The sequence below is a fragment of the Mirounga angustirostris genome, unplaced genomic scaffold (assembly GCF_029215605.1).
Source record: "Mirounga angustirostris isolate CCGP_5_RB_7025 unplaced genomic scaffold, mMirAng1.0.hap1 SCAF_13, whole genome shotgun sequence".
Lineage (NCBI taxonomy): Eukaryota > Metazoa > Chordata > Mammalia > Carnivora > Phocidae > Mirounga > Mirounga angustirostris.
Window position 1 is genome coordinate 45,802,180 of NW_026991721.1, and position 16,950 is coordinate 45,819,129.

General features: G+C 36.5%; 1 protein-coding gene across 1 annotated transcript in view; it reads left to right on the plus strand.

The window, feature by feature from the left end:
- Positions 1 to 3,046: 3,046 nt before the first annotated feature.
- The window catches only part of LOC123856523 (disks large homolog 2), an 812,179-nt gene continuing 798,275 nt past the window's right edge, over positions 3,047 to 16,950 (plus strand). Inside the window, exon 1 of the mRNA XM_064576814.1 lies at positions 3,047 to 3,391. Within this exon, the coding sequence (XP_064432884.1) occupies positions 3,083 to 3,391 (309 nt within the window). The 5' untranslated portion in view covers positions 3,047 to 3,082. The remainder of the gene's footprint in view (positions 3,392 to 16,950) is intronic.

Genomic DNA, 16,950 nt, shown 5'->3' on the forward strand with positions numbered 1-16,950 from the left:
ATTGGGGGAAAGAGGAAGGCAGGATGCTGGATATATTTTATACATGTTAAAGTGAAAGAATAATTTCAGTATAGTCTTGTAATACGTGTCATGAAAGTTTGCTATGGTCTTTAGGATCTTTGGAAGAAAGTAACATTAGTTATGCAATGTATGATGTTTATTTATCTGTATAGAAATGGCATACCGAGGTTAGTAAAACAAAAATTCTATTGTCCTTGTAATGGGAAGAGATAGCTCATTTCAAACAACCCATTTATAACACATTTAGGTCCCTGTGAAGATTTATAATATCTTTGTGTAGTGCCCAGCCGGGAAATTTTCTATCTTGCTGCAAACTGCACACGCCATTACAAAATTTTAATGGATTCACACTGACTTACTCCTGTTCAGATTGATTCTTATACTTGAGAGGCAAATGGGTGAGAACAGGCCATGCATTCCCTAAAGATGGCAATGGGCCTTTGAGCAATGATATCTGCCTGAAAAACTCGAGAAGCATCTATGGTTAGATAAGACTGGAGAGAGTCAAACTTATCACTTCTTGACATTCTCATTTGGGGGTGATAGTATTGCCATATTGCATCAAGTCCTACCATATAGCCATGTATCATGGTGCCACCAGACAAATACGAAGTTCTCTAGGGCTTTATTTGACCTAGAAGTTCTTTCAGGCATTATCCCTTGATCCCAGCATAAAAAATGAGAGAGAGGGCGCCTGGGTGGCTCAGTTGGTTAAGCGACTGCCTTCGGCTCAGGTCATGATCCCGGAATCCCGGGATCGAGTCCCACATCGGGCTCCCTGCTCGGCAGGGAGTCTGCTTCTCCCTCTGACCCTCCCCACTCTCATGTGCTCTCTCTCTCTCATTCTCTCTGTCTCAAATAAATAAATAAATAAATCTTTAAAAAAAATGAGAGAGAGGGAGAGGGGAGGTTGGTAGAGGAAGAGAGAGAGGGAGGGAGGAAGAGAAGAGAGAAAGAGGAGAGAGGAGAGAGCAGAAAAGGAAAGAGATATGGCTGATATTCTGACCTTTTCCCATTGAGCATCACATGATGATCTATTTTCTACCTAAAATTTTACTATTTTTAGGTATTGATCTTAACTCCTGAATTCTTTTTCAGGAAAAAAAGACCATTAATGCCATTGTTATTTCTACCCAGCAGTTCAAATCTTCGTGTTTTTTTTTGTTTTTTTGTTTTTGTTTTTTTTGGCAAATTTCCTTAGTACCTCAAAAACAACACGACAGCTAACCTTAAAGGAATAATTAAAGTTTCTGGAGCATTGCTGAACTAAATATTATTTTCAAAACATGTCAGTCAGCTCCTGCCTGTCCCTCTCCTTCTATATTTGCACTCACCCAACCATTCATTTATCCATCCAAAAAATATATATTTATTATAAGTCTGTTATGTGTTGGGCAGGCAGTGTGCTAGGTGCTTGGGCGGGGGCGGGGGGGAAGGTCAATAGCAAACCAGCCCTGCCCTTTGAACTTACACATATGGGTCATTATTACTTAGCAAAGGTGTTTTGAATGCCTACATTCCTAGGCAAGTTACTTATAGCAACCCCTTGTGCAGAATTTGGAAAAGGACCTTTTTATGGAGATGCACAGGAAGAGTAGATCCTACTCCTACCTTTCCGAGTTTTTATATATAATAATGATTTGTCCTGGGAGTTCTAGTGTTGAAATGTAAAATATGTTATAATCCTAGCCTTTGAAATAAGAACCTTGCCAACTCAGTCGGAAATGAGGTCTACGCTGCCCCAGCAGTGAGAAGGTGGCTCTGATGGTCTTTGGATAAAATCATTATATCTTGGGACTCCATCGTTTTTGTTTGGTGCTGCATAGATGGCAGCTTGTATCCCAATCAAACCAAAATTGTTCCCTCAGGGATATGTGATAGGGATAGGCATTTTGGCAACAAATATAGAAAGTTTCAAACATAATACAAATTCTATATGCTCTAGTAATTAGCATTTATCCTTGCTAAAAATACTATGTATGGCTTCTGCAATCATACTAAAATTTTAAAACAATCATGTCCTCTCTGGAAGGCAATTGCTTTAAATTGGATAGATTTCACTCATTTTCCAGTGAAAGAATTTAAAAATTCTGCCTGTGGAAACCAAAATACTGGATGGCAGAGTTGGATGTGTCTTTCACTTTAAAATGCAGACTCTCTCTGTGGTGAATGTATTTGTTGTGGTAAAGTATTTGAAAGGAAATCCTCAGAATAATTTGGGGTAAGGAAAAACACTATGTTTAAATAAGCCAACCCATCAGTTTTGAACTTTGAAAATTGCTTTATTTTGAATCAGAACGAATTAATAATCATTCATTGCATAAAAAAATGTATGTTTGAATTATAATATTTATATAATCATGATCTAAAACAAATTAAACCTCCAAATTTTAAAGGACTGTAGTATAGTGCTGTGATCTCAGTGATTTTTCTAAATGAATTAATGTTGTTTAGAGTTAATATTGATGCTCTTACTTAGCTACCTCATGATGTGTTCTGTGTCTTGGCAAGTATCTCTCTAGATAAGTGATTCCTGTAAGTGTTGGAAATTTCTTTACAGGTTAACTTTCCCATCATTTTAAATTGCCCATCCTATATTATTTCAGGCTAGAAGGGTCCTGCTAGTCTGATAAGAAGCTTTCTCTCCTGAGGTCTGTCTTTTGTGCAGGGCTCATCTAGGAGAGGGAAACGCCAGAATGCCAAATTGCGAACAGTATTCTTTACTGTGGGGCTCCATCCCAAAAGGGCTTGTAACAGTGTACAGTGTTGTAGCCCAGCTGTGTGGAGCATTGATTGCTTCTGCCTAGAGCAGGGATGCTGTCAAGTTGCTCTGTGAGTTGAGTCATCTATTGACAAAGAGCTACCAGCCCGCAGATAATGCTGTGTGGAGCTGCTCTCGCTGCTCCCACGATGCACTGCTTATAGCAGCTGTCAAAGATACTGAGGGATCCACGGGAGGAAAAAAAAAAAGACTTTTACAACTGCCTGGAAGAAAGGGGTGTGAGGGAGGAGACATTCCTGTGCAGAGCTGACCAAAGGCAAGAGTAGGCATCAGTGCGGTATGAATGCATACCTCACCAAGCAACGCAGCTGCAGCCGGGGGTCCGATGGGATGGATGCCGGCAGGAGTGCACCCACACTGATCAGGGATGCCCACTGTGCTTGTGGCTGGCAGAGGAGTCCTCAGGGGCTTGGGTACAATTCTCAGACCATGCCCTCTTCAGGACCTGGGGGCCCAGCTTCAAACAGGACCAAGCTGGTCACTTTGTGGGACAGTGTGCGGAAAAGCCCCCACAAGATGGGCACCAAGGGCAAAGGGACTTGTGGGGAGCGTTGCGCCTGCCCACATGGTTGGTTCAGCCCAACACAGGTGAGCCTTTTCCTTATGACTTTCCCTTGAATATCGGAAGAAACAGAGCAAGTTGTGTGAGGGTAGCATGGTTTGGAAAACTTTGCCGGGTCCTCCTTGCTGACTGGGTGCGCCTGTTTGGGAGATGGTGGGCCTGGAAAAACCTGGCATTTTTACAGGTGTTTGTGGGCTCACACCTCTGGGTGGCCTGTGGGAGTCCAAAGATGCTATGCTCAGTTTCTTTCAGTGACTTTCCCCAAGTTCAACTTCTCTAGTCCTCAGATGATTTTACGATGCTGTATCATAGGCTTTTAGCAGCACTTTAACTTCTAACCATTGTTAACTTTTGTGTCTTGCCTAGCCTCATTTTTTTTTTAATGGAGAGAAAAAATAAACTTAGATACTTTCCATCTCTTTAACCATGAAAGGGCATTTATTTCTTCACGTATTTAAAGTAGTGATTTGAACTATGCTCTTCTAATTTTACTCTTATAATACTGTGTACCTTTTCAGTAATAGGGAAGAAATTGTGTTTTTCCTAAATAATTCATTTTACAAACAAAAGGGATAATTGGGAGCAAACTAGAGGATGATTACACTCAGAATAAAATAATGAAACATTTTATTAATAGGGAAGCAACAAGGTTATTTATATTAAAAACTATAACTCTCTTTCTTCTATAATGTATTTCTGAAGCAGATGTGCAGATTCCCTTAATTTAATTTCTAGCTTATTCTTGCCCTGAACTACTGGCATTTTATCAGAAATGAAATTGACTCATTGTTTCCTGCCCCCATCCATAAGAGGGAAGACAACTTCCTGTAAATGCTGTAAAATTTAAATAGAGTGCTCCTGTAATCACTGTCATAAATATCGAACAATGATAGTTCTTAAATATCCATTGAAAAAGAGAAAAGCTGTTTGTGGGAAAAAAAATCCTTTCTTGATTTTAGTGTGATCTTAACGTAATTGAGAAGTGGCTATTGATCATGAATGAAATGTTATGATCTGAGAGGTGGAGAAAACATTCTAATTTTAATATTAGTTTTTTAAAAAGTACTTCCAAGAATATCATGTATCACTAGATCTTAATGATACTGTTGCACCTATGTGACTTTTGATGCATTGATATCATGCATCTCAGCATCTTGATTTAAATGAAGAATATATTGTCATTTTAGTATTAAACTGATTCAGTTTGAAATGGAGCCTGATATTTGGAAACTTGGTTATTTTTTTAAAGTTAACATGAATTCCAAACTGAAAAAAACAGTCTTGACAATTTTGAAGTCTCTACCTATTCTTTTACAAATGCATGCATTTAAATGTCTTTAAAGTATATCTCTGTGTCGATTATGTTAGATTCTCAAGGGTCACAAAGGCAAAGAAGACAAACACACATCTAACTTATAGTTTTTGCACAGAGTAGAATAAGCCAACTTGCTTTAGAGTAGAATAAGCAAACTTGTTTTATGGTCACAATTCTTTTTATCCAAGATGCAAAAAGATTTGCATTTCATAAATGATAATTTCTCAAACCAAAAATCTCTAATTGTACATTAAAATAGCCATGCTCTCAAATTTTTGTACATTTTTCATCAGTCAAGGGAAACTTTTCCCTTCCTTGGTTTTTAACAAAGTCAGCCTCCTACTTGCCTTAAATTTATAGCCATTTAATGCTTTAAAGGATTGAAATAGACTCTCTGTACTGATAATTAAAGATCCAGTGACATATGAAAAGGCAATAAATTGAGACAGTCACCATCTCCCATTCTTTTTCACACACATTTCTATAAATTTCCGCTCTTATTCACGGGTACTTTATTGTTAGCAGGAAGAACAATGATCCCCAAATATTGGAGTTACAATACCGTATCTTTTAGGGTCTTTAGTGTTGTGACACCTGACCCTTCCATTCTTTTACCATCTCAGTCCTGTGAAAGTGTTATGCATAGATTTTAATATATGTATTTAAATATCCCTGTAATACCTAGATACTTGCACATATTAACATATTTTCATGTATTTATAAGTATATATATATGGGTATATGTGTATATATATATACATATACATGTAGGCATGCATATACATATATACATATAAAAATTAAAGTTCTATATTATTCTTTTCTCACCCAGAAAGTACTATCTTGTTCTTCCAAAGGGTGTTTTATTCTCTCCATATAAAGTACATTTCTTTACTTCTTATAAGTGTTCTAAAATGCTGATTTATGTATGTGTATTCATATGTATATGACTACATGTATATGTACATTCATTTACATATGTATCTGTAGAACATATCTAATATTTAAAACATACAGGTATGTGTAAGTACTATACACCCATGTTTTGAGAATTTTGTGATACTATTCATACCCCTTAAATTAACTAGAGATATCCTGTGAAATATTGTGAAATGAAGGATGGAGGTTAATGGTACTAAACATTAGAATTCTTGATAAAGTAGACAGGGGGAGAGTGCATGCTGTAGAGTGGCCTCGGGCCCCACATATGGTACAGAACATGCCTGAGGGCTGCTAAGTGTCTGGGAGCTGGGATCCTGCCCTCAGAGATATTTGCTGTATTACGTGGAAATCAGCAGTGTGATTTCCGGCTGCTATAATAGAGGGCCATGGTAATGACTTGAGTTCCTCCCAAGGCTCTTTGCCAAACTCCTGTTATTTGGGGTGCTGTGTGCTAACAGGACACTGTCATTATGTTGTTCCTCAGCAAGACTAAAAAACAGCTTCTGTCCTTTCTCAAATAAGTTTTCATTCCATTTGGATCTGTACAATTAATATAACCATAATAATAGGTAAGAAAATGGAAAATTATAGTTTCCAGAAGTGAGTTCTAGAATGCACATGTAGGATAATAGTGTTGGCCTTGGGGTGGGGGGGCGGGAAGGATGTCCATCATTGTGTATGTGGCATTTCTCCCCAGTGCAGGCTGATCTGGGGAGGAAGCACAGAACAGCTGAGATTCAAAGACCAGAGTTCTACGCATTTGAACTTCATTCATTCATTCTTCATTTGTTTATTCACCTATCATTTCCTGAGTGCTTACCATGTGCTGCTCTCTCTGGCCTGTGGATAGGATAGTAAACAAAAGAAATACTACCCCTACCATCGTGGAGCTTATGGCCTGCAGTGGCATATAATATTTAGTAAATGTATCATTATGTATACAGAATTATATCATCATAAGTCACAAATTGGAAGTGAAACAAGTTCCATAGAGTCCTACAAAGTCCATAGTCGATACATATTCAGGATACAGAGGAACCATAGAGGAGTAAGAAAGCAAGAACATTTTTACATTTTTAATGTGTACATTTATTTATTTAATTTTATTTTTATGAAAAGGGACTGCATCTCTTTAAGCCTAGATTTTCTGTTTTATAAAATGAGCATAAAAGTAGTACCTAACTCAGGATTGTAGTGAGGAATGATTAACATAATAAATATAAGGCACTTAGCACAGTACTAACATGTAGTAAGGGGGTTCAATAAATATTTGTAGAATGAATGAATAAGAAGCCTGCTATAAAAGTTGGCTATTATTAACCTATTCCTTAATTCATTAGGAAGAGAAAAATAAGTGAATCAGGGAAGACTTCCAGAAGTGGTGATCCTTGGGCTGAATTAAAAATAATGTGTCTGTGTTTCTCAAGTGAGCAAAGAGAGATAAGATTTCTGGGTAAAAATAACAAAACCAGAAACACATATAACACCCCGGTTGCTGTGTGGAACTGCTCAGAGTTCTGTTTGCCCAGAGCATTAGGCACTAGAGAGTAGGTTCATCAAGAGCTGGGGCTGAAGACCTGGGCAGGGCTTGGTCACAAAAAGTCTTGTGGGCTTCAGTGAGGACTCCACTGAGCAGGCAGCATGGAGCTGGTCACTGCAGGATCCTGGCACCTGCTCTGCTACTCTCTATGGGTTTGGCTTTGTGATCAGTGAACCGTTCTGGGCCTCAGTTTCTCTGTTTCTGAGAAAAAACGATCTTCCCTAAATGAAGTCCCATATCTCTTCTAATACTAATATTCTGTTATTTTGTCAACTGACACCCATTCATTAATGGGAAGCACTTTGGAAAAGATTTATGCTTTAAGGAGAGACAGTCCTAAGTTTGAACTTACTAGCTCTGTGTGACCTCACTTCCTTAACCTCTTTAAGATTCATTTGTCTTCTCTGTAAAACTTAGGATGATAAAATTATGTTATGGGAAAATGTAATAAGAATTAAAAATACTCTATATAAAAGAGCCCAGGGTGGTGCTTAGAATATAGGAATTGTTCAATAAGTGGTATTTATTATTACTAATGATATCCAAATTATGCTTTTTTAACCTGAAGAACTTATTGTCCATCAAGTGAATTAATCAGTATTGTGGTCCTTTGTTAGAATTTCTACTTTGTTCACTGAATTTTTTGATGTCTTACTTATAATAATGAAGGTTAGCTTAGGCAACTGTCCAGAAACATTTGGCACAGTACCACATGATGACGGGATGACATTTCGCCCTTCAGGGTTCTCAGAGATTTACAACAAAGCCTACACACACACACACACACACACACACACACATATACATAATAGAACTGCATTGATGAAGTAGCATTCCCGTTATCTTATATTCAAAGGTAGGAGATATTAGGTTTTCTCAGCAACATCCTGCTAGCCTGTGTTTGAAGCATTTAGTCAAACTCTGTAAATCTTTGCAGCTCTTCCAGACAAAGCAGTTGCAAGCAACTTGAGTGCAGAGAACCTTTTTTTGTCCAAGAAGTAGGGTGGCCCTAGGCTGAAATCTCAGGCTCAGCTTATGTCTAGCCAGAAAGATCTAACAGCTTGTTTTAACTCTGCAACTGCTTCTACTGATTCCTTCTAGAAAGAGAGCCCCTTACCAAGGAAGAATAAGACTTTTTAGTCTCTGGAAAACACCAGCTGCCTTCAGGCAAAGGAAACAGAAGAGAATAAGAGATAATACTAAAGGAATTAAAGTTCTAGGCATTCCTTGAGCAGACCTGAAGCTGCTTGGTCAACACTTCAATCACCCCCTCTTCTGGATGCTGACATGAGCCGAGCATTTTCTCTAGGGCTGGACAAGTAGACACAAACTGAGGGTGGGAAAAGAAAGAGCAAAGGTGATAATATTTACTGAATACTCACGATACCCACAATGTGTGCAGCATTATGCTAGGGCTCTATGTTGGTCATTTTTTGAATTCTCTCAACAACATTAAAAGAATGGTATTAAAATCCCCATTTTATAGGGACGCCTGGGTGGCTCAGTCAGTTAAGTGGCTCAGGTCATGATCTCAGAGTCCTGAGATGGAGTCCCGTATCAGGCTCCCTGTTCAGCGGGGAGTCTGCTTCTCCCTCTGCCTGGACCTCTCCCCCACCCCTTGTGCACTCTCTCTCTCTCTGACAAATAAATAAATAAAATCTTTAAAAAATTTTTTAAAAAATCCCCATTTTATAGATGTGAAAATTAGGGCTGAGTAACTTTCTCCTGATGGCACATCTGATGAGGGTAGAATTTGTTTCAAATGTAGGTGTCTATATGACCACTTACCCTTTCCACCAAATCTTACAGAAAGACTTCTTTGAGGAACAGTGGGAGGTAGAACATCCCCAGAGAACTTTTTTAACTTTCTAATTTAACAGGAAATAACTGAAGTTATTTCCTTTGATCTCTTATTAGCTGCAATGATCTGTTATTATTTCTTCCAACACTAATTTTTAATCTAGGATCCATCATATATGTATTTTTTCTTTCACTTTTCTTATACTTGTAAGAAATGGTATCTGGTCTCTTTATTCCATTTAAATCTATGTTTATTAATTATAAGTACATGTGAGCATTTGACTACTTCACTGCATTGTTCAGTACAGTTGGGCTCATGGATTGACATATTGAAATCATCTTTCTAATATAAAATACTTTTTTGTATTTCTCCTTTTACTTTAGTATATAAAAAATATGTGTAGGCAGTTGTATTATCTATGAATTTCATTTCAGATGGAGAAAGGAGGATCTTACAAAACAATTATTATAAAGTGGAAAGGTTGAGTCTAATAGAATTGAGAATCTGGCCCTTTACAGAAGAAGTTTGCCAACCTCTGCATTAGACTATCAATTTTCCATTTTCTTCTGATGCAGTGTCCCATTCTGCCTAACAGAGTCTATCCATTCTTTAAAGACCTGGTTCAAGCACATCCTCCTCATTAATCCTTTCCAGCTCATCATAACACAAAACCTAGACTTAACATGGTAGCCTGCGCTGTTGGTTGGCATATTACCTTGCATTGTGGTTAGCGTCCTTCTCAGTCTGCTGATAAGAGAGTGAGAGATTTCTCATATGCCCAACTTAGAGTCTGACCCACCATGTTAGTTATCCACCTACCTTTGTGATAATTCTTATAGTATCATTATTAAGTTATACATTTGGACCCAGACTCCTCAACTGTATCCCTGGCTGTGGAGAGGAGAGACCATGTCATCTATACCGTTATGTCTAGCTGGTTACTGCATATGACTTACCTATACATTGTATCACAGTTACGAGTACTTATCTATATGTTCCACTAAGCTGAGTTCCATTAGAGCACAAACTATTTACCTTTGTTTCCCCAGTACCCAGCATGTAGCACTAGTTCAATAAAGTGTTCTTGGTTTCTGAATGAATATTAGCACAGGGCCTTGTATGTAAAGTACTTAATTAATTTTAAATTTGCTTTATAATTATTAACATTACTAATTATGCATGTGCCTTAAGATCAAGAGTGATATCTTTTACCCTTATAGTAGTTCTCTTTAAAACAGAATATAATAAAAAGTTAACATGCATTTATTGTTTTGTTTTGTTTTTAGTTATACTCAGATTCTTATTCTCTTGTGGTGCTGTTAAAATATTGGAATCACTGTTCAGAAATTAGGTTCTGCATTCAAATGGGTCATGGTGTTCAATGATGAAGGTACAGGATTGTACTTTGAGAGGACAACCAGAGGAAAAGAAATGATTCTGCACAACTTCTTTGTCCAATTTAGGAGTCATTTGTTCTCTAGAAGGCTGAAATAACGTCATGAAATAGTATTTTATAATTAGTTTCTGTACAATCTATTGTAGACGGCATGACCTTTTTTATCCATCATTTTCACCATTAAATATAAGTGCTCAGAGTACAGTAGTTGGCACTACCACATTAAAAATCCATAATTGAAGGCCTTTTACTCTATTCTGACGGGCTGTGTTATTTAGCTAGTGGTAAACAGTGTTTGTTATGGTTCTTCAATAGTACCGTTTTGTTTAAGAAATGAATTAACTTGAAAACTATGTAAACAATTAAGATTTTATTACATTGTAGAATGATAAGTAAATATATCTGCTTCTGACAGACTGGAAAGACAGTCGTACAAAACAGTTTTGATTCTATTTTCATACTATTCATTCATTTTTCTGATCTAGTTTATTCTATATCACACACATTACTGCACTTACCTGCAGAGTTTTTGGGTTCTTTTTTTAAAGCTTTATTTTTTTTAGAACAGTTTTAGGTTCACATCAAGATTAGGAGGAAGACTTGCAATATTTTTTTATTCTCCAGTTTCAATTTAATTTTTTAATAAAAATAAAAACTAAGTAGATAATTATAAATCCTCTTGGTTTAAGGGTGAACATTTATACTCTTTTTTAAAAATAATTTTATTATTTGGTTTTGATGTAAAAATAACACATTTCTGGTAAAAATATTTTAAGCTAAAGGTATTTTTGAAAAAAATTAAAACACCTGTAATTCCGCCTCGAGATAACCACAGTTAATGCTTTGATACCCTTTTTGTGTTTTTAATTGTCTCTCTATATATATCTTCAGAAAAATATATATAATATTTTGTATTAACACATGCTCACCTAAAGATATTGTCTGTATACGCCTGTGCGAATTTGACAATATAAAACCACATTGCTTTTTAAAACTAACAATATATTGTGAATATTTTCCTAAGTCAGGTAACTATTTTTCTTGTCGACATAATTTTATTACTGCCAAATATTCCTCTTTCTATCAAAATTCAAATTGTTGGAGTTTAGGCTATCTTTTTAAATTATAATTAATACAGACAATACTGAAGTCAACATTGGTGTACATGAACATTTGATCACATTTCTCATAGAGATATATTTTCAGGAAAGGAATCACTGAGTCAATTATGCAACTTCTTTAAGGCTCATAGTATTTATCTAGTCATTCATCCAATTTTTATTCAGTAATTAATGATCAAATAGTTCCCATATGCCAAAACATTGTGTTAATCAATGGGGATATAAGGGAGAACAAAAGAGACTGATTCCTGCTCCATACAGCTTAGAGTTAAATACCAAATTGCTTCTAAGAAGACTTTACAAATTTACAGTCCTCTCATTTCAGGAGTGTATGAACATGTCTTTCCTCCTGTATTCTTCATAGTTTTATCATTTTTAAAAAGTTCATGAATTTGGTAAGCTAAAAAATTGCATGCCATTACTATTTTAGTTTGTTTTTATTTGTTAATGAATATGAGTTATTTTCATGTGATTGTAGCCAGTTGTGATACTGTTATGGCATCATCTATAATACCTAGCATAATAATAATAGCCAGTTGACAATTTAATACATGCTTCATTTGTGGATTGGGTGGATGGTAGGATGGATGTGTGTATGTATGTATGGATGCATGGGTGGATGGATAAAAGGAAGGGAGGGAAGGAAGGAAGGAAGGAAGGAAGGAAGGAAGGAAGGAAGGAAGGAAGGAAGAAGGAAGAAAAGAAGGAAGGATATACAAATAGGTGCGTAGTTTCTGCTTAAAAGTCCTGGTGAGAGAAATTCTGCCTATCCTAAATATAGTAGACTAGTTCTTTAACCATCTTTGTGAGTGATCTATACCTCTCTCTCTCCTGTCACTGTAACTCCTTTCCTTAAGTCTGTTCTCCAGAAGGAAAAAAGCTGAATGCTCTTCTTCTCACACTGACGTAGGTGAGCAAGACTGAATTGAGTGACAGATGAAAAGGTAATTAGTACAACAGGCAGACATAGACAGGCTATCTGACTGTGTCAATAGAGAATTTGCTGAGGAGTGCAATGTGGGCACTAAATTGACAGGGAATCTGAAGAGGAAAAATGATCTAATGGATGAGATGGGGAAAGGAAATATTCTGGAAATATCCTCCCCTATTTTATAGTATGCTTATGTATGGATAAGAATTTTATGAAATTTGTATATAGACATATTCAAGGATGATTTGGGATCCACATGTCTTAAAATGCAGGCAGGCTGTCCCTAAAAGTCAGAACCATATCTTAAAATGATTCTATGAAATGTTATCCTATAAAAACACACTACTACAGTGCTAATGCCAATATTTAGAATTAAATTTATATATACAATAATTCTACGAACTCCTCTTATCAAGGCTGGGCACTCCCTGGCTGTCCTAAACAAAATATGAAGCCAATCCATCAATGATGTGAGGGTGACTTTTTTCAGTACAGGAGAGAACATCATTTGCAAAGGACCAAATAGAAAGGTGACAGTTAAATAGGTTGAGGACTGTAAGTTGATTAAGGACAAAAACTCTTTTGAGGTTATTAAGGAGCCCAGCATAATTGGTAGTTCTTTTTAGACTTATGATTATTACTTTTCCAATAATTAAGTCAAAAAAGGGTGGGTAATGATGGATATTATGATCCCTATCCTTTTTGGGGAAGTTCACTCAGAGCCTTCAGCCTGTGTTTGTTTGTTTGTTTGTTTTGTTTCTTGTGCTCTGTGTTGCTCTCAAACCTGTCCTACTGTTCAGTCCATTTACCATGCCAGAAAATCAGGGAGTCCTAAACACCTCTATCACCTTTCCCCTCCCAGGGCCCTCACTCATTAATTGATGAAAGTTAATGTAGAATTATATCTCAGAATGCCTGAAACATTTCCCCTTTTTATATTCTCACTCTTAATTCTTGAGTATAGATGTGCATTATCATTAACATAAGCTATTTGCAATAGCCACTGGTCTCCCAGATGCCTTCCATCCATTCCAAATGTTTTTGTTGCCAAATTTATCTTAAGACTCAGTTCTATTCATATCACTCACCAATTTAAATGACTTAGCAAATCCAAATCATTTAAAGTAGTGCTTCACTTTACGAGTACTCTGACTTCTAGAGAAGGCAAATATGTCTGGAAATATTAATGGATGGTTTATGTTGGATGTTAAATAGTTGTTTATTTTTTATTATAGGATTGTTCAAAGCCCTTAGGTTTTATATCTTTCCAAGCAAGGTAAAGTATGTGCAACATTGCCTAAATGTGTATGATGAAATATTTACCAGTATTTCATGAAACACAAGCTTCCAAACGCTAGTTTACAAAATAAAACTTGACTTTCCTAGCAGAGCATTCAAGATGGTCTTCATTTTGGCCTCAAGCTGCTTTCCAACCCCATCTCCAGCCACTCCTCTTTTATCTGGTAACAGCCAAACACTTGTTCCCTGATTCCCTAAAACCACAGTGCAGTCTCCTGCCATATCTTTTTTCATGCCCCCCCTTTATTGTTGACTTTCCCTGTTCCTGTGTTTGATAGCATCACATTCATCATTCAAGGATCATCTCAAATGTTACCTTCTTTAAAACTTCATTTTCTGTGCTCGCACAGAATATTGTGTGTCACCTACTCTTCACTTAGCATTGTAATTGCTTACATGTCTGCTTCATCTACCATATTAGAAGCTTTGAGAGAACACAAACTGTACCATATTTATTTCTACATCTTTAATGCAGGAATAGGACCTGACATATTTTATAAGTGAATGAAAGAACAGTATCTTTAAAAATTGGTAGGGAGGGAATAATATGCTAGGTAAGGCAAGCTAATGAGGTACTTCTTTAGGTCTCTGGATCCCACATTTTGTCTTTTTGAAAGCCCAGATAAGTATCTAATATCTGACAAGTATTCAGAGGAAATTGAGACCATGAAAAACTGACTGAGACTGACTTAAATGTACATGATATCAAATTATGTAAAAGTAATTTATTTCAGTGAAAAAGACAATTATCAGAAGAATTGAAATACTCATGTACATAAAATTCATTTGTTTATTCATTCACAAAGATTTATTCATTATCTAGTGTATGTCAAATCCTGTTCTAGAAATTTGAAAATATAGCAATAAATACAATAGGCAAGATTTAGTTGAGAAATACATAAAATTAACAAGTAAACAAATAAAAAAGATTACTTCAAATAGTGACAAATGACTTAAAAATAAACTAGGGCGGTGTGGTATGGAGGATAGGTTGATGGAGGGGATGTTCCTTTGGATAAGACACTAGAATAAAGGAAGGTTTTAATGAAGAGGAGACCGCTGAGCCGATATTTGAAGGATGAAAGACGAAAAAGAGACAGGCTTTATAACAATCTTCAGGTGAAGTTACAAATTAAAGAATAGCATGTTCAAGGATTCTAGGGTAGCAACAAGTTTGATATGTTTCTGCAACAGAAGAAGGTTAATACAGAAAAGAGAGAGTATGTGGAAGAAGGGCAGGGATGGAGATTGGAGAGGTAGGTAAGTCCAAGTCATGGAGACTTTGGAGACTATAGGAGGGAGTCTGAATTTTATTCAAAATTCAACAAGAAGTCATTGGACATGACATGATCTTAATGTACATAGTGAGGATGAGATGTGGGGAGGTGATAATGGCAGGAGGGAACCTATTTAGAATGTCCTGTAGCAGTATGTATTTTCAAGGGAGGGATAATGATGGCTGGACTCAGGTAGCAGCAATGGTGATGATGATCCACTGTATGGATTGAGGCTGTATTCTGGATGTAGAACAATAAAATGGATTAAATAGGTAAAAGATGACAAAATGAAGCAGATAAGAAAAATGAAAGAAGTGAAGGATAATTTCCAGCTATTGGATCTCTCTCCTTGGAGTCAAAACATCTTTGGAATTTGTTAATTATTTGAATTCAAGTGTTCACACTCCTTCCCACCTAGTGTGTTCCTCATTGATAGATATTCCTTGCCTCTGTGAGTTCCCTTTTTCTTTGCTTTAACATCTTTTCCAAATTTTGGATTGATACAGTTTTTTTCTTTAGGGAGGATGATATTTTCAACCATCCTGCTGGCCTGAGTGTTCTTGCATTTCTTTAAGGTTACCTTGAATGACTGAGCTTTGCTCTTATAAGGGCAATTATAATTTACTTCATTTTTAAGTTGGATATTGGGAGGGTGTCTTAATAATGTCCCCAGATACAAGGCAGTAGGTCATGGCCCATCAAATATGTGATGTTGACCCTCCCCTTCCTCTGCAGCTCTGGCATTGACCCTTCCCTTTACGAGTTTCATGAGAAAGATATTTGTGATATCTTGTTTAAATACATTGAATGACAGATAATCTTTATCTAGGAAAGTCACTAGATGAAGAGAGTTTGGGTGGGATGCTAAGAAGGAAATAATCACTTGACTTTACTGAAAATTATTATCATCATCATTATTATTATTATTTAGAGCATATGGTTCAAGCATATGGTCTCTTCTTTCTCTCTCCATCCATTACTTTTCAATTGAACTATGAAATCTTGAGTATATCCCTGGAACACCACTCATTCATTTGTAATTTCTAATGAACTTAGAAATTATCCCAAATATGAAGGAGAGATGGTGTAGGAAATTGAGTCAATTTACAATGGAATCTAGTTTCAATTTCTTTTTTTTTTTTTAAAGATTTTATTTATTTATTTGACAGAGGGAGAGAGACAGCGAGAGAGGAAACACAGCAGGGGGAGTGGGAGAGGGAGAAGCAGGCTTCCCGCCAAGCAGGGAGCCCGATGCGGGGCTTGATCCCAGGACCCTGGGATCATGACCCGAGCCGAAGGCAGACGCTTAACGATTGAGCCACCCAGGTGCCCCTAGTTTCAATTTCTTAAGATTAAGCTTCACGTAACAAAAGAGTACTGCAGGCGCATGTCCATTGTTCTTTCTGAATCTTTGATTTTAAGAGTTGATACTGGTTATTTTGCTAATTAAATTCTAAGGGGATTTTTGGAAAATAAACAAGCATTTTTCTAAGAGTTATTCTTCCTTTAAACTTCAATTTGATATTAAGACAGTAATGAGTAAGTTGTATTTTTTTTTTTTTACAAATAAACCAGCCACTGGGAACAGATATTCCCTTTGTACATTCTACACCAATTGACTAAATTGATGTTGAAATTGATAAATCATATTTTGTAGAATCTGAAAGTGTCCTCTTATCATGTGATGTCTGTGGCTATCAGGCACCAGTTTGGTATAATATCCATTATCCCATCACTAAAATTACTGTATTGTTGACCCCATTTTAGCATTAGCCTTGACAGAGTACATGAATAGTTTCCTAAGCAGTTCCTTATTGCAAATCAGTCTGTAACTGTATATTGCAAGGGTCATGGTTTAATCTGTACCTCAGCAGAAATCACATAGTGCCAAGCTGTTAAGTGATCTGTCTCTCCCAACTTGGACTCATGCTTGAATTTCACAACTCAGAGGAGAGTGAGTGAG